The 25,778-nt window shown below is 39.0% G+C and overlaps 1 protein-coding gene and 1 long non-coding RNA gene across 11 annotated transcripts in view; both read left to right on the top strand.

The window, feature by feature from the left end:
* Positions 1-293: 293 nt before the first annotated feature.
* Positions 294-25,778, top strand: part of TUBGCP5 (tubulin gamma complex associated protein 5) — a 68,020-nt gene continuing 42,535 nt past the window's right edge. For 7 of the 10 annotated variants that reach the window (XM_019438158.2, XM_019438157.2, XM_019438156.2 and 4 more), the window contains exons 1-6: positions 295-497; positions 3,055-3,108; positions 3,219-3,327; positions 15,578-15,674; positions 16,068-16,147; positions 16,781-16,916. In XM_019438158.2, the coding sequence (XP_019293703.1) occupies positions 352-497; positions 3,055-3,108; positions 3,219-3,327; positions 15,578-15,674; positions 16,068-16,147; positions 16,781-16,916 (622 nt within the window). In that variant the 5' untranslated portion in view covers positions 295-351. Of the gene's footprint in view, positions 498-3,054; positions 3,109-3,217; positions 3,328-15,577; positions 15,675-16,067; positions 16,148-16,780; positions 16,917-25,778 lie in introns of those variants that run through there. The other 3 variants (XR_002076882.2, XM_019438159.2, XM_019438160.2) reach the window with 2 other exon arrangements.
* On the top strand, positions 20,650-23,402 carry LOC128772925 (uncharacterized). Its single transcript, XR_008417003.1, has 2 exons — positions 20,650-20,800; positions 21,046-23,402. It is a non-coding gene; the product is annotated as an uncharacterized LOC128772925 (long non-coding RNA).

Below are 25,778 nucleotides of genomic sequence, written 5' to 3'. Positions count from 1 at the left end.
TAACTGGTCACGGTACCTGAAAAGGTAGGTGCGAATGAGGACTAATGGCTGTTCTCCAAACATCGTAAATTAAACCACCAACCAAGGTTAGCCAGAGATTATTATTAATCTGACTAACAGTAACGGTTATTTCTTTGAGGACGCTCCTAAATGTACTCAAGGTGAAACTGGAAAACGCACGCAAGAGCGTCCTACAAGAATCAGCAAGGACACAACCAGGCAGGAGCTAGAATTCGAACTCTCGCGACAGCGGCCGGAACCTCTCCGAGGAGCAAAGCGGTGGGAGCGTGAACTCTCGCGAGAGCAAGGAACAACCTCACGGAAGGGCGTCGTTGTGGAAGTTAGAGCAGTATGTTCCGGCCCGCGCCGTCTTGGAGCCAACTGGACCCACAGCAGGAGCGCGACGTTCGCGAGCTCATTCGCCATGTGGCTGGCCTTCAGGATGAGGCGGACCCCAACTTCCAGCTCGCCCTGCACTTTGCCTGGTCCAACTTCAGGTGTGGGGTGCGGCTCCGGGGCCGAGGCTGGGAACAGGAATGGGTCAAGGGGTATCCGGGCGCGCGGCCGTGTTTCCGACCGTCATGCGCGCTGCCTCCCAGGAGCTTGGTGCTCTAGTGTCCTTTGGATCCCTGTCGCGTGTGACAAACGCATAATGAAACAGTGGGTTTTGGGTTGTTAAGGGTCGGCCTTACCCTTAGAAGCGCACTTCTGGGGAAGGGGTTTGTGTCTCTCATGTTCCTTCTTCCACTCTCTTCGCTTAGCGCTGTGCACTGCGCAGCAAACATTTTTTGAATGAGTAGGTAAATGAAGTTTTAGAGCAAAATAATGGTCAAACCCTACTTAACACTGTATTCTTACTCCCTACCCCTTATTTACTCCCTACCCCTTATTGAGCCACTCCAGATCTCTCTTACCTTGGTCTTGTGTTTTTGTTTTTGTTTTTTTTTTCTCTTTTCAAAACGCACAGCATAGTACACTGGATAACTTGTATGTTGTTTACTGTTTGTCTCCTCCACCCCTCCTTCCAGCTAAAATGTAACTTCCATGAGGGTAGGGATAATGGTTTGTTTTGTTCATTTCTTATCCCAACACTTGGAATAGTTCCTGGCACATAGTACACTAAGCCACCATGTAATACAATTTCTAATACAGTGTCTCATGTAATTTCTCGAGATTTATGAAGTCAGAGCTCCTATTTTTATTTATGGAAGATGTAAATTAGACAGTATTGTTATGATCATTACCTATAATAGAATTATTACTAAAAGAATGTTCATCCATGTTAATATTTGCCTATTTAATTTCAATAGAAATGGTTTTTCAGTTTCTGTATTCTTGATCATCAACCTTAATCATACATACAGTGCCTACTTGGTTTATAATGAGAACAGACAATGAGTCTAAAAGCCTGCCAAGTTTCTGAAATAATGAGTTCAGTTCTTAAGCGTAACCTATAAATATAACAATGTCTGAATAGGTCATATAAGACAGAAATTTAAGTGCTGTACCCCAAATAATTTCTCTATTAGTTAATATGTCAATGGCAGTAGGTAGCTGGACATCATTTTAGACTTCAGAGAGACATTAGAAGTTACTGTCTCACATTGAGAAACTAAGTGATAAAGGGATGTTCTCTATTCAGCCATTTACTGGAATAGAATTAGATATATATTTTTAGTGGTGTAAATTATTTCTTTTAAATACAGATTGTTGTCTTTGATACTAAAAATTAGAAAGTGAGTTGAATGAGCTATATGATGCTTTAATCCATGAGAAAAATGAACAATACATGTTTGCTTTTTTAAAATTTTGTTTATTTTTGAGAAAGAGAAAAAGAATGAGTGGGGGAGGGGCAGCGGGGGGATGGGGGGGTAACAGAGGATCTGAAGTGGCCTCTGGACTGACAGCAGAGAGCCCCATGCAGGGTTCAAACTCATGAACCGTGAGATGGAAGTCAGATACTTGACTGACTGAGCCACCCAGGTGTCCCATGTTTGTTTGTTTGTTTTTTTCTTTTTTAAATTGTGGCCATGTTCTAAGGCCCTAGAAATTCAGAGATGAGTGAAATATAGCCTCTATCCTAAAGGAAGACAGGTCTACATATGATATAGAATTGGAGTTTTTAATCTGAGAGCCTGTAGAATTCAGGTGTTATGAACTTGGACAAGAAAAAATTACACTAACCTCTAACTAAAAACTGGCATTTCCTCAAATTACAAATAAAAGCAACAAGCAATAATAATTTACCTAGGACTGTGTCACAGGTAGAAATCACATAGTTCACATCATAAAGTTGTGGCAGATATTTTCAAATATTTTTTGCTGTTGCTTTACTGATAATTGTGGATCCATTGCTAGATCTTGTTATTTAATGCTTTAATAAATGTCTCATTATATCACAAACTTTAAAAGGTACTTCACAACCATATTTCAGTAGGCTTGGGTTTTTTTGTATTTCATCTCACTGGCACCTGGGTGGCTGAGTTGGTTAAGCATCCGACTTTGGCTCAGGCCATGATCTTGCAGTTTGTGAGTTCAAGCCCCGTGTCAGGCTCTGTGCTGACAGCTCAGGGCCTGGAGCCTGCTTCAAATTCTGTGTCTCCCCCCACTCCCTGCCCCTCCCCCTCTCGTGCTCTCTCTCTCTCTCTCTCTCTCTCTCTCTCACATAAACAAACATTAAAAAAATTTTTTTAAACATTACTTTGAGAAGTAATGTTTCATAAATTCATAAAGCCTAAGCTTCACTGGGCTTCACTATGGCATAAAAAGATTAGGAACCCCTGCTATAGAATGTGCTATACTGACTTAGATACAAGGCATTATGGGAAGATGAAGGAATCAGAGGACAAAGGAGGCTAAGGATGACCTGTGCTTGAGCAGTTTCTGAGATGCAGTGGCTGTTTGCCTGGGTGGTAGAGGTGATACAGGGAGAGAGGTGCATTCCTGGAAATATCTTGCCGAATATAGGGTGACTATGGGAATATAGAGGGCTCTGAGACTGGTCTACTTAGCTATATGACAAGGTTCACCTAAGAATTGCATTTTCTCTTTTAGATTTCATCATTTCTTGGATGTTAACAGCCACAAAGTAGAAAAAACAATAGAAGGGTAAGTTAGTTTCATATATATGTACATATTCAAAAATATATGCATTTTCTTATAAATCTTTCTATTAATGTAAGTTTATAACTGTCAGTTTACTTTTAAATATATTTTAGAATTTATGAAAAATTCATCATTCATTCTGATCTCAGCAAAGCTGCTAGTTGGAAGAGATTAACTGAGGAATTTCTAAATGCATCTCTTCTGAGCATAAAGGAAATAAAGGTATGCATTATATTGTGAGATCTCTTTTATATTTTACCATTTCTAATCGGTTATCATCAACTTGTTTCTGTTACTATTTAAACATTTATTTTACAATTATGATTGGAGCAGAGTCTTCTGGAAATTGACTTAAGCATTGTCATCAAACCCAGTGTGCCTCAGGCTTGTGATCCAGGAAAAAGCATGTTCTTGTGTAATCATCTTCTTAGCCCAACCTACTGTGGAGATTGAGATCAGAGATTGGCACAAATAATAACACTGTCTGGCTGTCTTAAAATTTTAAATGGCTTTTCAGCACTTGGTAATAATAACTACCTATGTAATGCCTACTAGATGCCAGGTGCTGTCCTCAGCACATTCACATTCAATTGTGGGTTCCTAAGATCACCCTTAGACTTGGTGATTCACTGTAAGGATTCACAAAACTTTAAAAACGCTGTTATCCTCACTGTTAACAGTTTATTACAGTAAGAGAATACAGATTTAAATTGAGCGAAGAAAAAAGATACATAGGATAAAGTCCAGAAGAAACCAAGAATAAGCTTCTAGGTATGCCTTCCCATAAGAGTTGTATGAGGATGCACTTAATTCTCCCAGTGATAATGTATGACAGCACATGCAAAGTGTTGCAAACGAAGGAAGCCCATCTGAGCCTCGGTGTCTAGCATTTTTGTTGGGGGTCAGTCACGTGGATGTGCAATGCACATGTGGCTGACCTTAGTTCCTCAGTCTCCAGCCTCCCGCAGAGGTCAAACCAAGGACCTCAAGCATAAGAAAATACATTCACAGGGGCGCCCCGGGTGGCTCAGACAGTTGAGCATCCATCTTCGGCTCAGGTCATGATCTCACAGCTCATGAGTTCGAGCCCCACATCAGGCTCTGTGCTGACAGCTCAGACCCTGGAGCCTGCTTCAGATTCTGTGTCTCCCTCTCTTTCTGTCCCACTCATGCTCTCAGGAGCTAGTCAAGGGTGAGTTGTCCTGAGACCTTTGAGATATTCAGAGTTTGGGCAACTCAGGCTTCCTGAGTAAACCCTTTATTATGCACATACATTAACTCATCTTCACAATAATTTCTGTGAGATATTCTGTAATTGTTAGGTTTTACCTTTGTCTACACTGTGGGAAGTGGTAAGGAAGAGAGCTTTCTTCTTTGTAAGGAAGAGAGCTTTAAAAAATTTTTGAAACTATCGGAAACTAAGGAAAGGCTATAAAAGTATTTCTGGAAAAAAGAGCTGCAGTGCTCTGAATCCATGCCCTGAGAGTTAGGAACACTTGTGTGTAGGGAAATACAAATCAAAACCACAATGAGATACCACCTTACACCTGTCAGAATGGCTAACATTAACAACTCAGGCAACAACAGATGTTGGCAAGGATGCAGAGAAAGAGGATCTCTTTTGCGTTGTTGGTGGGAATGCAAGCTGGTGCAGCCACTCTGGAAAACAGTATGGAGGTTTCTCAAAAAACTAAACATAGAACTACCCTACAACACAGCAGTTGCACTACTAGGCATTTATCCATGGGATACAGGTGTGCTGTTTTGAAGGGACACATGCACCCCCATGTTTACAGCAGCACTATCAACAATAGCCAAAGTATGGAAAGAGCCCAAATGTCCATCAATGGATGAATGGATAAAGATGTGGTATATATATACAATGGAGTATTACTTGGCAATCAAAAAGAATGAAATCTTGCCATTTGCAACTATATGGATAGAATTGGAGGGTATTATGCTCATTGAAATTAGCCAGCTAGAGAAAGACAAAACTCATATGACTTCACTCATATGAGGACTTTAAGAGACAAAACAGATGAACATAAGGGAAGGGAAACAAAAATAATATAAAAACAGGGAGGGGGACAAAACAGAAAAGGCTCATAAGTATGGAGAACAAACTGAGGGTTACTGGAGGGGTTGTGGGGGGGGGGGATGGGCTAAATGGGTAAGGGGCACTAAGGAATCTACTCCTGAAATCATTGTTGCGCTATATGCTAACTAATTTGGATGTAAATTTTAAAAAATAAAATTTAAAAAAATATATATTTTTTAAATAATTGGCATAATTTTCCAAATGGATGTCAGTGAATTGTGTAAATCCTCTGAAAATAAAAAAGGAACAATTCCAAAAAACAAAAACAAAACAAAAAAAGGAACACTTGTGTGTATTGTGTGGAATACACTCGTGTGTATTATTTCTGCAAGGACCATTTTGAAAGAGGAGGCGGCAAATCTTTGCTTGATTTATTTATACAACTTCCTGGGCAGACTATAGAATTTAATAATTTAGACCTTATGACAGCATAGTACTAATAAAAAAAAATAATGGCAAGCATTGTTACAGCACTTACTGCATGCCAGGCCCTGTTAGTTCCATAAAGACCATGTTCACCAGGTACTATTACTATACTCATTTTGGCAAGACAAATGCCTTAATCTCAGTCTCATTTGAACCAGTGAAAACTTGTGTTGTACAGAATAATTAAATAAAACAGTGAGTGTCACTTCTGATTCCTGCTTTGACCTTTTCATTGTCATATCCTGTGATTTTTCTGTACATTCCTTGAGCACAGGGGACCACATTCCCTTTGCTTTGCTGTGGCACGTCCTATGTCCTGTACTTGAACTGCCCTTCCCCTTCTCTCCTGCCTGAGAAATCTCATCCTTTAATATTAAATCCAAGTGTTGTCTCTATTGATACTATGTATTGCAGTATGTTATTACGTTCGTTATTGTTTCTTTCATATTTTCCCCTTTCACATGTGAGTTTTACAAGTTTAGGGTTCTGTATCTGATTTATTCTCAGTCACCTGGAACAGTGTAGACAATAAATATGTGTGGAAGAAAGAAATCTGTACAATCCTATCCTCTCCCTGTCTGTCCTCAACTCTTGTGCCACCTACATCCAGAATTGGTTGCTGTTTTCCCCCTTGCTGTGGCATCTTCCACACACCTGTTATAGTGTAGCAATGTTGTAGACTCTTGAGTCTGTAATTAAGAGTCTCTTATGGTTTGCCTCCCTTTCTGTTTTTATCTTATTTATGCTTCCCTTCCCCTATGCTCATCTGTTTTGTTTTTTAAATTCCACATATGAGTGAAATCATTTATCTGTCTTTCTCTGACTTATTTCACTTAGCATAATACCCTCTTCTAGTTCCATCCATGTTGTTGCAGTTGACAAGATTTCATTGTTTTTGATCGCTGAGTAATAATTCCATTGTATATATAAATACCACATCATCTGTATTATCTGTTGATGAATATTTGGGCTTTTTCCATAATTTGGCTATTGTAGATAGCAATGCTATAAACATTGGGGTGCATGTGCCCCTTTGAGTCAGCATTTTTGTATCCTTTTAATAAATACCTAGTAGTGCAATTGCTGGGCTGTAGGGAAGTTCTGTGTTTAATTGTTTGAGGCACTTCCATACTGTTTTCCAGAGTGGCTGCACCAGTTTGCCTTCCTACCAGCAGTGCAAAAGCGTTCCCCTTTCTCTACATCCTCACCAACTTCTGTTGTGTGTGTTGTTAATTTTAGCCATTCTGACAGGTGTGAGGTTTTGATTTGTGATTTTTTTTTGATTTGTGGCTTTTCATTGTGGTTTTGATTTGTATTTCCCTATGATGAGTGATGCTAGGCATCTTTTCATGTGTCTGTTAGCCATCTGGATGTCTTCTTTGGAAGTGTTTATTCATGTCTTCTGCCCATTTCTTCACAGGATTGTTTTTTGGATACTGAGTTTGATAAGTTCTTTATAGATTTTGGATATTAACCCTTTATCCAGTATGCCATTTGCAAATATCTTCTCCCTTTCCGTCAGTTGCCTTTCAGCTTTGTTGATAGCTTCACTGTGCAGAAGCTTTTTATCTTCGTAAGATTCCAATAGTTCATTTTTGCTTGTTTCCCTTGCCTACAGAGACCTGTCTAGTAAGTTGCCATAGCTGAGGGCACAGAGTTTGCTGCCTGTTTTCTCCTGTAGGATTTTGATGGTTTCCTGTCTTACATTTAGGTCTTTAATCCATTTTGCATTTATTTTTTGTGTATCCCATTTATAAGTTACCCATTTACAATTGCACCAAAACCCATAAGATACCTAGGAATAAACCTAACCAAAGAGGTGAAAGATCTATATGAAACCTGTAGAACACTTCTGAAAGAAACTGAAGAAGACTCAAAGAAATGAAAAAACATTTAATGCCCATGTATTGGAAGAACACGTACTGTATTGTTAAAATGTCTATACTGCCCAACACCATTCAATGCAATTCCTGTCAAAACAATAGCAGCATTCTTCACAGAGCTAGAAAAACAATTCTAAAATTTGTATGGAACCACAAAAGACCCCAAATAGCCAAAGTAATGTTGAAAAAGAAAAAAGAGAGAGAAAAGGAAATGAAAAAAAATAAATAAGAAGCTATTACCTTGATTCCAAAACAAAAAAAGAAGAAAGAAAAATATTAAGCCTGGCCCTGTTTCCACCAGAACTGCAGTTGTCATTTTGAAGCATTCAATTTTCAGTATACTTGGTGCATCCTGGCTGTGCTGTTCTTCTAGAGGAGAGCCTGAGCCACTGCCTTGGTTCAGAGTTAGTCTTGCCTGAGTAAATAAGCAGTTGCCAGGCACAGGGGGGGCGAGGTTTGTTGTAGGTAGGGCCTGCCTCCACTGGAGGCTGCTGTGTTGCTCTCCGAAGTCATACTGTGTTGGTATGTGGGGAAAATGGCACTACCCCAATCCTTCATCGCTGGACAGATGATTGCACACCCCACACTGGTCAGGCAACCCTCACAGAACAGTGAGTGAGGGCAGTCAGCTTGCCCTGTACCACAACTCTCCTGCATCTTTTCTTTGGGAGTTCAAACTTATGCAGCTGGGATTCAAAACTTGAAGTCTTAAAGGACATGCAACCATGCTGACCCATGCCCTCCTCTGGAGTAGTGCCCCTCTACTCTGTCTAAACTCTTTTGTCTCTGAAAAACAGTCCCAGGCCTGCACAGTGTGTGGAATCTATGGTGTAACACCACTAAAAGCAGCAAAGGTTGTTCTCTCTGGGTGCATCTCTGTCCCCTGCTGATTAAAGACCTTTTGCTGGCACCTGCAGGGTCTTTTGTCCTTGGGGAGGCAATGTACCCTCTTACAAAAGTACTCTAGGAAGGAGAATGTTCTCTATCAGTATGCCCCTGAGATCCCTACACCACGCTATGCACTCCAGCACCAGTGTCCTTCTTCTCCCCAGTAGCTCATGCCACAGCTCCACTCTGGAGTAAGTTGCACACTTCCAAAACCTCAGAGTTTAAGCTCCAAACACCGTTTGCAAGAAAACCTGCTACACTCAGTACTTCTTATTCCCCGGCCCATGGTCCAGAGAGGCTTTTCTCCTGTGCAAATGAGTGCCACACTCTCTCATCCCCTCTCTTTTTCTTGCCCTTTTGTCTCTCCACAGAAAGGGTTCCCTCCCCTCCATGGCACCACTGTTTTTGTCTCACCCAGTTCACTTCTTGTACCTTGCACCTGCCTCGCTGTCTCCCTCCAACAATGGAGATCGTTTTGCCCTTCCAGATTAATTTCCTAGGTGTTTCAGAAAGTGATCTGATCTCAGTACAGCTGTGTTTGAGGGACTAGGAAAGCCCAGGGTCGATCTACTTCTCCACCATTTTAATTTCCGAACTTCATACTTTTTTTTTTTAGTTTTATCAGTATATAACAACATACCATAAAATCTATCTACTGTGGATATACATTTCACCAGTTTTAGTAAATGTGTAGTTGTGCAACTACAATCCAGTTTTAGAACATTTCCATTACCCCAAAAGTTTCCCTCAAGCCCATTTGCAGTCAGTGCCTGCTCCCACCCCAGCTCCAGACAGCTGCTAATCTGTTTGCTCTATTTATAAAATTGCCTTTCTTGGATATTTCATATAAGTGAGTTCACAAGGTATATAATTTTTGTGTGCTTCTTTCATGATGTTTTGAAGTTTCATCCATGTTGTAGCATGTGTTCATCTTCTATTTTAATTGCTAAATAGTATTCATTGTATGGATAAGCCACATTTTACTTTCGCACCAGTGGATGACATTTGGATTGTTGAGAGTTTTTGGTTAGTATGAATAGTTCACTATTGTGAACTTTCACTATATGAACATTCTTATATAGTTATATATTCTTATAACACTATGTGAACATTCTTATAGAAGCTGTGTGTGAACATAAGTCTTCACTCTTTTTGGACACATTTCTAGGAGTGGAATTGCTGGGTTATATGGTAAGCTTAGGTTTAACCAAATTATTTCCCAAAGTGGCTATATCATTTATATTCCCCCAAGCAATGTATAAGGGTTCCAGTTTCTCCACATTCTTGCCAACACTATTTTTTATCTATCTTTTATATATACATCATACAAAATATGTAGTAATACATTGTTATGGTTTTGATTTACATTTCCCTAATGACTAAAGGTTGAGCATTTTTATGTGCTTTTTAGCCATTTATATGTCTTCTGTAATGTCTGTTAAAGTTTTTTTCCGTTTTTAAATGATTGTCTTCTTACTGAGTCATCATTGTTTCTTTCTTACACAAGTTCTTCATCAGAAAAATGGTTTACAAATATTCTAGTTCCTAGCTTGTCTTGTCATTTTTTTTAATGGTGTTTTTTGAAGTTTAAAAAGTTTTTCATTTTAATGAAGTTCATTTTATCTATTTCTTTCTTTTATAACTTGTGCTTTTGGTGTCATGTCTAAGAACTCTTTGCCTCACCCAAAGCTAAAGGCTTTTCTCCTCTGTTTTCTTCTAGCAGTTTAAGCACTTGTATTTCGATTTATAATTCCTTATGAGTTAATTGTTGTATATATTGTGAGGAAAGGATCTAAGTTAAAGGTTTTTTTGTTTTTTGTTTTTTGTTTTTTTACCTTCACATATTCAATTGTCCCTTCACCATTTGTTGAAAAGACTATTCTTTACCTATTGAATTGTCTTGGCAACTTTGTCAAAAACAAATTGAACATAAATGTAAGGATTTATTTCTAGACTCTGAATTGTTTCATTAATTTATATGCCTATCCTTACACAAATACCATAATGTGTTTATTACCGTAGCTTTATAGGAGTTTCAGAATCAGGTAATATAAGTACTACAACTTTTTTCTTTTTCAAAACTGTTTTGTATATTCTAGACCCTTTGAATTGCCATGCACATTTCAGGACCAGCTAAAGTTCTACAGAAAACCTTCTAGGATTTTGGCAGGGATTGCATTGAATCAGTAGATCATTTTGGGAAGTAGTGCCATCATTGGTTGAATTACATCCCCAGAAAAGATAGTCCAAGTTCTATCCAGGGAAAAATTCTTCCCTCAAGCATTCAGATTGAGCATGGCTTTGCTGACAGCTTTATTTTAGACTTCTAGCTCCCAGAACTGAGAGAAAATAAATTCTGTTTGTTGCAAGCCATGCAGTTTGTGGTATTTTGTTATGGCAACCTTTAGAAACTACTACATGGTCTTATCAATACTAAGTCTTCTAATCCATGAACATGAACTCTCCATTTATTCATATCATCTTTCATTTTTCTCAGCAGTTTTTTCCATGTACAAATCCTTCATTTCTTTTACATTTATTCTAAATATTTTCTTCTATTTGATGGTGTTATGAATGGAATTGTCTTCTTAATTTCATTTGCAGTTTGCTTATTGCTAGCATATTAAAATGTTAATTCACTTTTAAATTTTTTGTGTATTTAGACTTGCTAAACTCATTTATTCCAGTAATTGTCATCTGGATTCCTTAGTATTTTCTGTTAGGGTCATGTCGTCTCCAAAAACAGTTTAACTTCTTCCTTTCCAATGTGAAGTGTTTTTTGGCTTTTTGCACTAGCTGGAAGCTCCAATACAGTGATAAATAGAATGGATATCTTTGCCTTGTTCCCAGTCTTGGAGGAAAAGCTTCAGTTTTAACCCTTAATTATGATGTTAATTGTAGGTTTTTCACAGATACCCTTTATCATTTCAGAGATGTTCTTTTTTATTCTTAGTCTGTTGAGAGTTTTTATCATGATTAAGCTTTGGATATTGTCAAATTTCGTTCTGCACCTTTCAGATAATCTTATGTTTTTGGCTTTGTGTTATATTAACATGAGGTCTTAGCTCAGTCTGCCATAACAAAATGCCACAGACTGGGTGGCTTAAAAAAAACAAAAAAATTATTTTCTCATGGTTCTGGAGTCTGGGAGGACTAAGAATAAGGTGCTGACTGATTGATTTGCTGGTTATGACTCTCTTCCTGGCTCATAGATGGCCACCTTCTCCCTGTGTCCTCACATGGCAGAGAGAGCTCTCTGATATCTCTTCTTATCCCATTAGACCAGGTCTTCTTATGAACTAATTACCTCCCGAAAGCCCCATCTGCAACTATCATTACACCAGGGGTTAGAGTTTCAACATACGAATTTGAGGGGGACAAACTTTTAGTTCATAACATATGATGTGTTATATTAAATGATCTTTGGGTGTTAGTCTGATCTATTTGTGTGTGGTCTGAGAAGTACACTCATACTTAAGGCCTGGCTTATATTTTGTGTTAGTCGTCTCTCATCTCATTGCATGAATTCGTGCTCCATCAGCCAAGAATGTATAGGTGGTTTGGGTCCACTCCAGTCTCTGCTATGTACAGCACAACCTGTAGTCAACCCAAGACATGAAAAGCTTAACATGCCCCTTTGGCTGTCTTGCCTCAGGATTTCCCTAATAAACCCTCAACTGTTCTGCTGATTGGCTACTCGCCCCACAGAGGCCTACAACCACTGACTCCCCACTTCACTTGCTACTGCATTTAGCACTTTAGCTGACAGCTCTTTGATTCCAGTTAGACTTTTCCATCAACAACAGCAAAGCTGCTGGTTTTCACTTCCTGTCTATCCTGGTTAAACTACAACTGTGATAGAACTAGAAGGAGTGAAATAGCAAATATGCCACAAACTCACATAGTTCTTCCCTGAGATCATTTTCATGGATTAATTCCTCTCAGCATTTGTATGCCCATAGTCCATTGAGAGCACTGAAATGGTTGTCTGGCAATTTTGTCTAGCTTTTAGTTACTTTTAGAGGAGAGGATTTGAAGACCATGTGCCTCCAATCATGCCAGAAGTGAATCTCTAACTTCACTATCTATTATAAATAGAGATATATAGTATTCATGGGAGTTACTCAGTAAATGGCAGTTTACCATCCTCCAGGCTCTTAATGATATTTGGCAAAAGAGAATTTGGAGTTAGTTATTGTTGGAAAAATAAGCAAAGACTTTGACCTACTTTTAAAACCCCGCTGGAACTATAAATTCTTAATTCTTCGTAGCTTTGAGTTTCAAAGAATGTGAAAGTAGAGTATATGTTATTCCTAAATTTGAGATTCAGGACCACCTCTGATATAATGTACAACACATTGGATTGCTTCTTTCATCATATATGTAAATGTGTTCATTGACTTTCTGCAGAGTAGCAGGGACCAGGCAGGGCTTCAGAAAACAGAGACTAGGGGCATGTGGTTGATGTGTAGATAGAGTTCCAGCTCTTTATCTTCATCTCTTATGTAAAGAGATGGCATAAAAGAACAAATTAACTTATATTTTTAAACTTCAGTAAAATTGGGGCACCTGGGTGGCTCAGTCGGTTAAACGTCTGACTTTGGCTCAGATCATGATCTCACGGTCCATGAATTCAAGCCCTGCATCGGACTCTGTGCTGACAGCTCAGAGCCTGGAGCCTGTTTCAGATTCTGTGTCTTCCTGTCTCTCTGACCCTCCCCCGTTCACGCTGTGTCTCTCTCTGTCCCAAAAATAAGTAAACGTTAAAAAAAAAATTTTTTTAAGTTAAGTAAAATAGTTCATATCTTCTAAATGTAAGTGCCAGAGTCCCCACTCTTAGCAGTCTTCTTTTTCTTTATTACAATTAGTAATTGTGGTCAAAGCATGGTATACAGCTGGTTGATAGGCTACATTTTGGCCATTAGTGCTAATTGCTAATTTATTGTTCAGTGATAAACTCAATTAATTGAGTTCTCTCAGGGGAAGTTCCTTTATAGATGTTACTCAGAAAATGAACAAGGAGTAGGGAAATGGCATCATTCAGGTCCTCTTCCCATGACCAAGAGCTGCTTTTGTGCATCCTTACACCACAACAGGTCAATGCTCTGATCCTTAGCAAAGTAGGGAGATCCACAAGGGTTTGATGTGTACCATTTTACTGCATGCACTTCTTTCCTCTGCCACTGGTAACTTTCACCTTATTCAGGTGCACAAAAAAAAAAAAAAAAAAATCTGATGTTAACAATTATTACTAAGTAACAGATTTATATAGTGAGAGGTATTTCTTTTTCAAGTATTTATATTTTAGACCACTTTTCTCTGTGGAATAAAAATTCTTTTCCTCGGTAAAGGAATTCAGGCATTTCCAGGCAGGTGAAAAATTACCAGAAAAAGGGCAGCTCTTTGCAGTCTTATTAGTGATGTATTGCCTAAGCATTCCTAGGAAAGTTCAGCAAATGTTTACTGTGTCCCTGGCATCATACTAGGTGGTAGGAACACAGAATAAACAAGACATGATCATCACTGCCCAGATAGTTTAAGTTATTTAATTATAATAAACACTCTGAAGACACATATAAGGTACTACAAATGGTCCCTGACTTACAAAAAAGCAATTGGCATTCAGTGGAGATTCATATTTTGAGGGGTACCTGGGTGGCTCAGTCGGTTAAGCATCCAATTCTTGGTTTCAGCTCTGGTCATGATCTTGCAGTTTGTGAGTTCAGGCCCCACATCAGGCTCTACGCTGACAGTGGGGAACCTGCTTGGAATTCTCTCTCTCTCTCTCTCTCTCTCTCTCTCTCTCTCTCTCTCCCCCCCCCCCTCTCCCTCTCTCCCTCTCTCCCTCTCTCCCTCTCTCTGCCCTTCCCTGCCTCTCTCTTCCTCTCTCTCTCTCTCTCAAAATAAATAAATAAACTTTAAAAAATTAAAAGATTCAGATTTTGAACTTTTTCTTTTCCCAGGTTAGTGATGTGCAGTAGGATACTGGTGATGCTGGGCAATGGCATTGAGCCACAGATCCCAGTCACATAGGTGCTCATGAGGGTAAACAACCAGTATACTTACATACACTTACTTGTTGGGTTGTATCCATACAACCATTCTGGTTTTTGCCTTCAGTTCAGTATTCAATAAATTACATGAGATATTCAGCACTTTATTATGTTAAGTAGGCTTCACATCCAGCATGGAGCCCACTGCAGGGGCCTGAACTCACGACTCCGAAATCAAGACCTGAGCCAAGATCAAGAGTCAGACACCCAACCGACTGAGCCACCCAGGCACCCCAGCACTTTATTATTAAGTAGGCTTTGTGTAAAATGATTAAGTGTTCTGAGCATGTTTAAGATAGGGTAGGCATGGGGTGTGTAACTGGCTCAGTCAGTAGAGCATGGGATCTTGATCTTGGGGTCCTGAGTTCAAGCTTCATGTTGGGTGTAGAGATTACTTAAAAAAAAAAGGGGGGGGGGTATAGCCAATCTATGGTGTTCAGTAGGTTAGGTGAATGTATTAAATACATTTTCAACTTACAGTCTTTTCAACTTAAAATGGCTTTATTTGGATGTAACCCCATTAAGTTGTGGAAGATTTATGTAGAATATACAATAGGAAGAGCTCACCTGGTCTTTAGACATCAGAGACTTACCTTCCTTGAGTTTAACCCATCTTTTCTCTCCTTTCCAGCACAGTTTATGACTTTTAACATATTTGGGGGTATTTTTATTTTTTGGTAACTTTTTAAATACTTTTTTAAAAATAATTCGTTTTAAAAAAACTTAAAATTTGAAGAAAGTAAAGGAGAGCCAGTGTACCCCTTGCTCAGGTTCACTAATCAGTATCCTTTGATCTAGAATAGTTCCTCAGCCTTTCTTTATCTTGACCCTGACATTTTTGAAGAACACAGGCCAGTTATTTAGTAGCATTTCCCTCAGTTTAGGTTTTTCTGACAATTCCTCATTAGCATTCAGGTAATGCATTTTTGACAGATTCTTTGTATGTACACATTTGAACTATAAAAAAGATAAAGAGATTAGGATTTATTTAGATATAATTCATGTTTTCTCCAACTAGGAACAATATTGGGGACACAACTGACATGGGGTTAACTTTTCTTAAACTAGTTTTGAAAGCTCTTTACAACCTCAGTGATTTATATTCCTCATTTTTTGTTTTAAAGACAGATGTGCATTATTCAATACTGTCACTTCTTCTGTGTCTGTCTGATTCTCCTTCAAACAGCAATTATGTGGAAACACCAAGAGATAAAGAAGTGGGTATGTTACCAAATGCTTTAATATATAACAAAAGTAAAATTGGTTTTATTGTCAGACATTGAGATTTTATAAAAAGTTGTAAAAATCTATGAAACTAAAATATTCTCTTGCTTTGGATACAATTGCAATTGCAAATCCTCATTTAAAATATAAATTTTGACTTTGTCAGTTAAACTACTTTCAATTAGATAAAGAGAAAAATCACTTTTGAAGATGAAGTTAAAATTTAAAATGTATTAGAATATCAATTTATTGAGTACTTTGATATTTTTGAACTTTTGTTTTCTGAGTGTATTTTATTTGAGTTTTGTTAGACTTTTTTCCTATAGCTTTGGGAGTTTTTCCCCCACATATTTTTTATAAAACTAATGAGTTTCTTCTGTTACATTATAGAAAAGAAAGATGATTTTGACTGGGGAAAATACTTGATGGAAGGTGAAGAAATTGCCCTTGGTCCGAATGTAGACACACCAGTAAGTAGCAATAGTTTAGCTATTGTAAATACAAATACATGCCAAGTGATATATTATTTTTATGGTTCCTTCCACCCTAGAGCAACTTAACTAAAACAGGAATACTCTTCATTAAATTAGAGTAGTTTATTATCAAAGATTTATTAAGATTTTGCACTGAATTAATAGTACTAGAAAGTTGAATGGAATGAATGTAAGTATCCCTTAAGGAGCTGTGACTCTAGGGGCGCCTGGGTGGCTCAGTTGGTTGAGTGTCCGACTTCGGCTCAAGTCATTATCTCACAGTTCTTGGGTTTGAGCCCCGCATCAGGCTCTGTGCTGACTGCTTGCTCAGAGCCTGGAGCCTGCTTCAGATTCTGTGTCTCCTTCTCTCTCTGTCCCTCCCCCGCTGACACTTTGTCTCACTCTGTTTCTCAAAAATAAATAAATGTAATAAAAAAAAGAAGCTGTGACTCTTGGGGGGCTTTGCCACCAAAAATAATTCCATGCTATAATAGTAACTTTCAAGACATTTAGAAAAAAGTGTCATTTGGTTTAGTTTTGCTTTTCTTCTGAAATTTTCTTAATCTTATCATCTAGATAGCTCTAGTCACTACACACTCTAAGGGTAGGTATATTTCCTTTTTTAATCAGAACTGGTCTGAAGAAAGTGAAGACGAAGATGATCAACAGCCCTTAAGTAGAGAAGACTCTGGGATTCAAGTGGACAGGACACCATTAGAAGAACAAGATCAAAACAGAAAATTGGGGCCTCGTGTCAGCTGGAAAGGTACCATGTGTTCTCAGATGCTGGCATCATTTTCTCATACAAGAATTCTCTGGAAGGACAGGCAATCTTTGGGGATCAGTTCTGTGTGATTTAAGATATTGGTAAGCTCTGGCATCCTCATAAATGTTTTTAAACCATTAGTAGATCTTTCTTCTATAGTGTCTAAGAAGTGGCACTACAAAATTAATGTTGAAAAGGGATTTAGAGTGAAATTCTGTTCCTTTTTTATAGTTCTGAGAACTTTGATAGTCCTAAATGTTAGTTTGTTTTTTTATTAGAGAAGGGTTGACTTTGCTAGTTAGTAACTAAATAAAAGGAGAAAAGATCTATACAATTTAATTTTAAATTGGAATGTCTGCTTTTTGAGTTTTAGTGAGGAACTATGAATTGGTAGAATCTAGAAAGAAGTGGAAGCAACCTCAGAGTTGTATTACTTCTCTAGTTGTATTACCTCTCATTACTTCTCATTTTGTAGGTAAGGAAACAAAGTCCTGGTTACATTGTTTTTTTTGTGGTCATGTAACTGTGAAACTAACCCCTTCACTAACCATGAAGCTTGGGATATGTAACCAGACTCTGTTCACTGTACTTGAACCTTGCCACATGGACAAAGAAGTTAAAGCTGATTTGGCATCCTAATGATTTTCTGGCTTATTTTTTCTTTTTAACTTGTGTATTAGACCTTTATCAGAGCACATCATCATCCCTAGTCCATGGAGGAACTTTTAGTTTGGTTTATATCATCTCTTCTGCTATTTCTTTTTTTTTCAATGTTTTTTATTTTTATTTTTGGGACAGAGAGAGACAGAGCATGAATGGGGGAGGGGCAGAGAGAGAGGGAGACACAGAATCGGAAACAGGCTCCAGGCTCCAAGCCATCAGCCCAGAGCCTGACGCGGGGCTCGAACTCACGGACCGCGAGATCGTGACCTGGCTGAAGTCGGACGCTTAACCGACTGCGCCACCCAGGCACCCCAACTCTTCTGCTATTTCTGATTCTCACTTCCCTTTCCCTTTTTCTGCTAGCCCAGTTGTAGGCACTATTCTAATGTATTTGATACCTGTGTTATCACATATGTTGGGTTCCTGTAAAACATATTCTGTTGATTGGTATATTCTGTTTTGAAATTATGTACTGGTATTATCCCATGTGCAAAGCTTTGTTCTATTCCTCTTTTCATTTATCTTTATTTTAAATCTGTCCATGTCACTCTTGAACCTCTCTTCTGTCACTCCTAACTGCTACATAGGTTTCTGCAGTTTGCAATACCACATTTCTATTATCACTTCCCTGTGGACTGTCTTGAGCTGCCTTTGCCCCCCCCCACCTAGTGCCATGTGCATTATGGACCTGGCCCCCACAATCTCCTCCCTGCTTGATAAGATCCACCTCTCTGGTTTGGGGTACTTTTGTTTCCATTTGCATTTGACTGTTTGGGATAAGTACTTGTGGCTCCTCAGCTCCTTCAGTTTTTTGTTTGTTTGTTTTATCCATGTTAGTTAACATACACTGTGGTAATAATTTCAGGAGTAGAATTTAGTGTTCCATCAATTACATACAATAGCCAGTGTGCATCTCAAGTGCCCTCCCTAATGTGCATCACCCATTTAGCCCATCCCCCCCACCTGCTGCCCCTCCAGCAACCCTCGGTGTGTTCTTTGTATTTTAAGAGTGTCTTATGGTTTGTCTCCCTCTGTTTTTATCTTATTTTTGCTTAGCTTAATACACTCTGGTTCCATCCATGTTGTTGCAAATGGCAGATTTAATTCTTTTTGATTGCTGAGTAATTGTGTGTGCGCATGTGTGTACACACACACGTGTGCGCGCGCGCACACACACACACACACATCTTCTGTATCCATTCATCAGTCAATGGACATTTGGGTTCTTTCCCTAATTTGGCTGTTGTCAGTAGTACAGCTATAAACATTGGGGTACATGTGCCCCTTCAGATCAGCATTTTTGTATCCTTTGGATAAATTCCTTGTAGTGCAAATTACTGCGTAGGTCTATTTTTAATTTTTTGAGAAAACTCCATACTGTTTTCCAGAGTGGCTGCACCAGTTTACATTCCCAACAGCAATGCAAAAAAAAAAAAAAAAAAAAATCCCCTTTCTGTGCATCCTTGCCAACATCTGTTGTTTCCTGAATTGTTAATTTTAGCCATCCTGACAGGTGTGAGGTGATATGTCATTGTGGTTTTGGTTTGTATTTCCCTGATGATGAGTGACGTAGAGCATCTTTTCATGTGTCTGTTAGCTTTGTGGATGACTTTTTTGGAAAAGTGTCTATTCATGTTTTGCCCATTTCTTAAATAGATTATTTGTTTTTTTGGGTGTTGAGTTTGATAAAAGCTAGAACAATTCTAAAATTTGTATGGAACCAGAAAAGACCTTGAATACCAAAGTAATGTTGAAATAGAAAAACAAAACTGGAGGCATCACAATTCTGAACTACAAGCTGTATTACAAAGCTGTAATCATCAAGACAGTATGCTACTAGCACAAAAACAGGCACACTGACCAGTGGAACAGAATATAGAACCCAGAAATGGACCCACAAAGGTATGGCCAACTAATGTTTGACAAAGCAGGAAAGAATATCCAATAGCAAAAAAAGACAGTCTCTTCAGCAAATGGGGTTGGAAAGCCTGGACAGTGACATGCAGAAGAATGAACCTGGACCACTTTCTTGCACCAGACACAAAAATGAACTCGAAATGTAAGGCAGGAAGCCATCAAATTCTGCTAGAGAAAACAGGCAACAGCCTCTTTGACTTCAGCCGCAGCAACTTCTTACTTGACATGTCTCTGGAGGCAAGGGAAACAAAAGCAAAAATGAACTATTGGGACCTTGTCAAGATAAAAACATCCTTGGGTCGCCTGGGTGACTCAGTTAAGAATCCGACTTCAGCTCAGATCATGATCTCACAGTTCATGGATGTGAGCCCCACGTCGGGCCCAAGTGCTAACCACATTATGAACAATTTACAGGTCTGAGTACAACAAAATAGAAAAAAAGAATCAGATTCTGTTTGAAGTATCCCATGAAAAACGTTAACTAGACAACAACTGCAATGTTAAATCTAGGAATTAGTATCTAGACATACAAAAGACTCTGAAGGGTGCGGTTGGGAAGGAAAGACATGAAACCCGAAAGAAAACAAGAGGGATATCAGTGGCCACTTCACAGAAGAGGCAAGACTGAAGGAGCTTTTTATCTTTTTTTTTTTATATTTATTTATTTTTGAGAGAGAGAAAGAGAGGTGCAGTGTGTGAGCGGAGGAAGAGCAGAGAGAGAGGGAGACACAGAATCCGAAACAGGCTCTAGGCTCTGAACTATCAGCACACAACCTGATGTGGGGCTCAAACCCACAAGCCATGAGGTCATACCCTGAGCTGAAGTCGGATGCTTATCAGACTATAAGCCACCCAGCCACCCCTTCCATAAGCATTTTAGAAGCAGTAGCAGTTCTTTTTAAAAATCCAGCTGGAGGGGCACCTGGGTGGCTCAGTCGGTTAAGCGTCCGACTTTGGCTCAGGTCATGATCTCACAGTTTGTGAGTTCGAGCCCTGTGTTGGGCTCTGTGCTGACAGCTCAGAGCTAGAGCCTGCTTTGGATTCTGTGTCTCCCTCTCTCTCTGCTCCTCCCCTGCACATGCTCTTTCTCTCTCTCTCTCTCTCTCTCTCTCTCGCGCGCGTTCAAAAATAAATAAAAACCATTTAAAAAAATTAAAAAAAAATCCAGCTGGAATTTTTATTGGGATTGCATTGAATTTATATATTTAGCTTGGAGAGATTTAATATCTTTACTTTGAAAATACCTACATTAATTCTAATTTTTTGTCCGACGATTTGGGAATTCTCTTTTTTTTTTTTCCAACGTTTTTTTTTTTTTTTTTTTTTTTTTTATTTTTGGCACAGAGAGAGACAGAGCATGAACGGGGGAGGGGCAGAGAGAGAGGGAGACACAGAATCGGAAACAGGCTCCAGGCTCTGAGCCATCAGCCCAGAGCCTGACGCGGGGCTCGAACTCACGGACCGCGAGATCGTGACCTGGCTGAAGTCTGACGCTTAGCCAACTGCGCCACCCAGGCACCCCGGGAATTCTCTTTATAAAGATTATAAGTATTAATTTTTACATGTGTTAATCATTTTTGCTGTGAATGATGTCTTTTTTGTTTTATCACTGGTGTATGGGAACACTGTTGGTTTTTGTAAATTGTTCTTATATCCAGCATTTGCTGAACTTACATATTAATTGTAATAGTTTGTTGATTCCATTGGGTTTTTCTTTCTTTCTTCTTTTTTTTTTTTTTTTTTTTTTTTGAGACTGAAGTGTTTAGGAAAGATGAAGTTTTGGTTTTTTTAAATGTTCTTCAGAGAGAGAGAGAGAGAGAGAGAGAGAGAGAGAGAGCGCGTGAGTGGGAGAAGGGTAGAGAGAGGGAGACACAGAATCTGAAGCAGGCTCCAGGCTCCGAGCTGTCAGCACAGAGCCTAACTTGTGACTCACACTCACAGATGGGGAGATCATGACCTGAGCTGAAGTCAGAGGCTTAACCGACTGAGCCACTGAGGCGCCCCAGGAAAGCTGAAGTTTTAAAGGTGTTCCCAGAATTTTAAAAAATTCTATTTTCCCCAGCTCCCAAATTGTAACTGAATATTGGACAGATTAATTGATGGTAATTTTATAGTATTTGGAATTGGGAATAATAAGGTTTTTCATCATGGGCACAAGTGAAAGGCACATGCTCTTTTTAGAACTGTGATGTTTCAAATGTGCATTTAACTAAATTCATTGAGCTCTTGCTATTCATCATATATTGTCAGACTAAAAATACAAAAAAAAACAGGAAACATTATTCCTTCATATGAAGAACTCACAGTATAGTGTGGGAAACTATATTGTTAACAGATAAACTGTGATTCAGTGTGATAACTGCTATAAATAAAGTGTAATGCTTTAGAGAACCTAAAAGATGGAACAACTTTGAGAGAGGCAGGAAAGGTTCATACAGTGAGAACAACTTAGAATTTATATTTGTGGTCTTGAAAATAGTTATTTCCAAAACTATTATGCAAAAGGAGCCATCTGGGGAAACTGTTTAAAAATACTGATTATAGGAGAGGAGCCAAGATGGCAGAACAGCATGGAAGCTTTTTGTGTATCTCGCGTCAATAAAATAACAGCCAGACCAACGCTAAACCATCCTACACACCTAGAAAACCAGTTGGAAGATTAACACAACAATCTGCACAACCTGAACCACAGAATTCAGCAGGTATGTAACACAAAGAGCTGAACTTGGGGAGCAAGAAGCCCTGAAAGGTAGGGAACCCCTTTTGCGGGTGGAGAGAGGACGGAGACTGGGGAGAGGGGGAGCATACAGGAAAATCACCCCTCCCCAAAAGCAGCTGGAGAGAAAGTAGAAAATTGGAAATGGCCGCAGGGACTAAACTAAAAAGGGAGAAAGGAGAGGGTTTAAATTCCATTAGGACTGTAAACAAGGGGAGCGCAAAGGCTGCAACTCCACAGCTTGATACCTGACAGTGCTCTGGTGGGAAAGGTGAATCCCCAGGAACAGAGTGGGGTCCGGGAGGTTCTTGGGCCACACGGGGAAAGCGGTTCCACTGCTGGAAGGACATTTGGTAGAGACTGTTGAAGCCACCTGGTCCCAGCAGACCCCGGAAGGCAGCCACATTCACTGGTGCTGGGACAAGGTTGTTGAGGGTGAAGCCTAGTGTCAGATGTGTGTTGTGATTTTCCATGGTCCCTGAAACACTGAGGCCACACTGTCTCGCGATTTTTTGGGGGGGCAGGCTGGCAGCTGGCTGCAGTCTCGGGTCACCGTCAATAGCAGGATCCAGTGGGCCATAGCTCATTCGGCCATCGCTTGGTGAGACCCTCCCACAGAGGGGCGGAGCGGGTCAAAGCCACAGTCCTTCAGAAGTAAGGGACCCAGGGAAAACAACCACATCTGAGACAAAACTTGGGAGAGAGGTACTCCCTGGGGCCTGGTCACAGAGAGTGGAAAAGTGGGGAGTGGATGAGAGCTGAAGACGGATAACTCGTGCGCGACGCTAATCTGGGAGAACAGACTGGGTGGCACCATTTTTCACCACTCCCGCGCATGCGCACTGATGAGCACTACAACAATCCACCCCAGTAGGCTAGCAGCACCATCTAGTGGAGAGCGGATCTGTTACACTGAGCCCCACCCAACTGGGCCAGTTTCGCTCTTCAGGAACACAAACCTCACTGCCGGCTTAATCTATGGACTATAAAGAGCTACTTTGACCTACCTCTAGAGGAAAACAAAGCAATTTCAGTTCTACTTCAATCTGTTAGCAGGTTCATCTACTCAATTTTTTTCTCTCTCTCTTTTTCCTTTTTCTCTTTTACAATTCTTTTCTTTTTCTTGAATACAGAAAGAGAAAAAACTCATTTTTATTTTCAATTTTTATTAAAAATATGTTTAATTTTTATTACTGTATTTTTTACTTTTGTTTAAATTTTCTCAAATTATACTTTATTTCCATCATTTTATTTTAGTCTACTTCAGTGTACACACCTTTTCAAATTTTCAAACAATTTCCTTTTTTTAATTTCTTTTTTCTTTTAAAAATATTTTTATTTAATTATTACTATATTTTTTGCTTTTATGTAAATTTTTTCAAATTCTATCTTACTCCCATCATTTGATTTCAGTATACTATATTCACTTTTTCAAATTTTCAAACGATTTCTTTTTTTTGCCTTTTCCTTTTTTCTTTTTATCTTTTTTCTCTTTTTCATTTTTTTTCTTAAATACAGAAAATGAAAAAATTCGTATTTATTTTTAATTTTTATTAAAAATATTTTCTTTACTTTTTTCTACTATATTCTCTACTTTTGTGTATTTTAGTCTACTTTAGTATATTCATTTTTTCAAATTCCCAAACTATTTCCTTTTTTTTCTTTCCTCCCCCCCTTTTTTATTTGTTTTGTTTTTTTTTTGTTTGTTTCTCTAATCTGTCAAACCACTTTCTACACCCAGACCAAAACACACCTAGAATCTAGCATCATCTATTAGATTTTTGTGTGGGTGTGTTTTTAATTTTTAATTTTAATATTTTTTTAACTTTAATTTTTTTAATTTCAATTTTTCTACCTCATTAAGTCCTTTTATCCCTTCAAAATGACCAAGTGAAGGAATTCATCCCAAAAGAAAGAGCTCAAAGAAACAACAGCCAGAGATTTAACACAGACACAAACCAAGATGTCTGAACCAGAATTTAGAACCATGATAATAAGAATACTAGCTGCAGTCGAAAATAAATTAGAATCCCTTTCTGCAGAGATATAAGAAGTAAAAAATAGCCAGAATGAAATTAAAAATGTTGTAACTGAGCTGCAATCACAGATGGATGCAGCAGCGGCAAGGATGGACGAAGTGGAACAGATAATCAGCGATACAGAGGATAAACTTATAGAGAATAACGAAGCAGAGAAAAAGAGGGAGATTAAGGCAAAAGAGCACGATTTAGGAATTAGAGAAATCAGTGACATATTAAAAAGGAACATCAGAATCATAGGGGTCCCAGAGGAGGGAGGGAGAGAAAAAGGGGTAGAAGGGTTATGTGAGCAAATCATAGCAGAAAACTTTCCTAACCTGGGGAAAGACACAGACATCAAAATTCAGGAAGCAAAGAGGACTCCCATTAGATACAACAAAAACCAACCATCAACAAGGCATATCATAGTCAAATTCACAAAATACTCAGGCAAGGAGAGAATCATGAAAGCAGCAAGGTAAAAAAAAGTCCCTAACCTACAAGGGAAGACAGATCACATTTGCAGCAGACCTATCCACAGAAACCTGACAGGCCAGAAACGAGTGGTGGGATATATTCAGTGTGCTGAATCAGAAAAGTATGCAGCCAAGAATTATTCCTGTATTATCCCATTTTATCTTCATAACAATCTAATAGGTACTTTTCCCATGACTCCAAAGAAGGAAAATGAGTCAAGGCAGGCCAAGCAATGTGCTCACCTGGGCTCATGTAATGATATTGGAGCAGACATCAACAACTCAAAGCAGCAGACTTGCCAGGACCCAGCTTGATCTCACCTGCTCAAGTCTGTCTTTCCTACCACTGGGTAGCTGCGTGGTCCCAGACACTGAGCTGACCTCTCTATAAGGTGATGCTAGTAAAACAAATCAAAAGCCAGGACACAGTCACACAGTGAGAGGGACAAAGGGAACACTGGCCCATCTGAGGAGTGGGAAGGCAAGTGCTCCTGGAGTGCTGAGTAAGCATATTGCCTTAAAAGAATCATAAGCTAGTGATTCAGTAAGTGTGTGTGAGGGTCAGGTCCTAGGATCTAACATTTTGGGGAAGGTATTTGGGGCAGCTTCTTTCTCATTTTCAACTTGATGTATGCAGTCAGATGCTTGGATGTATGCAGTCAGATGCTGGCTCTGCTACTTACCAGGCACATAACCTTGGACACGTACTTCATTTCTCTTTGTCAATTTCCTCATCCATAAAGTGGGCCTAATAACTGCACCTACATTTGAGGGCTACAAGGATACATAGTATGTAAAGTACCCAGAACTAGAGTTAGCCACACTGGTGTTACTGTAATTAAACTTTTATTGAAACACAGCCACACTCTCATTATATATTGTCTATGCCGCTTTGATGTTACAACAGTGGAATGAGATAGTTGTGATAAATATTCACTCTCTGGACCTTTATAGGAAAAATAACCCTGGCTTAGAACATTGCTGGAGCATAGGTACTCAAGGTGTTATTTAAACCCAAACTCACTTCCAGAATGATAAGCCTGAGTATGTGCACAAAGATAGAAACAAAAGT

This window comes from Panthera pardus, unplaced genomic scaffold (assembly GCF_024362965.1).
Source record: "Panthera pardus isolate Hobbes unplaced genomic scaffold, ASM2436296v1 HiC_scaffold_24, whole genome shotgun sequence".
Lineage (NCBI taxonomy): Eukaryota > Metazoa > Chordata > Mammalia > Carnivora > Felidae > Panthera > Panthera pardus.
The sequence above is the reverse complement of the archived record's forward strand: the minus strand, read 5'-3'. Positions and strand labels throughout refer to the sequence as shown.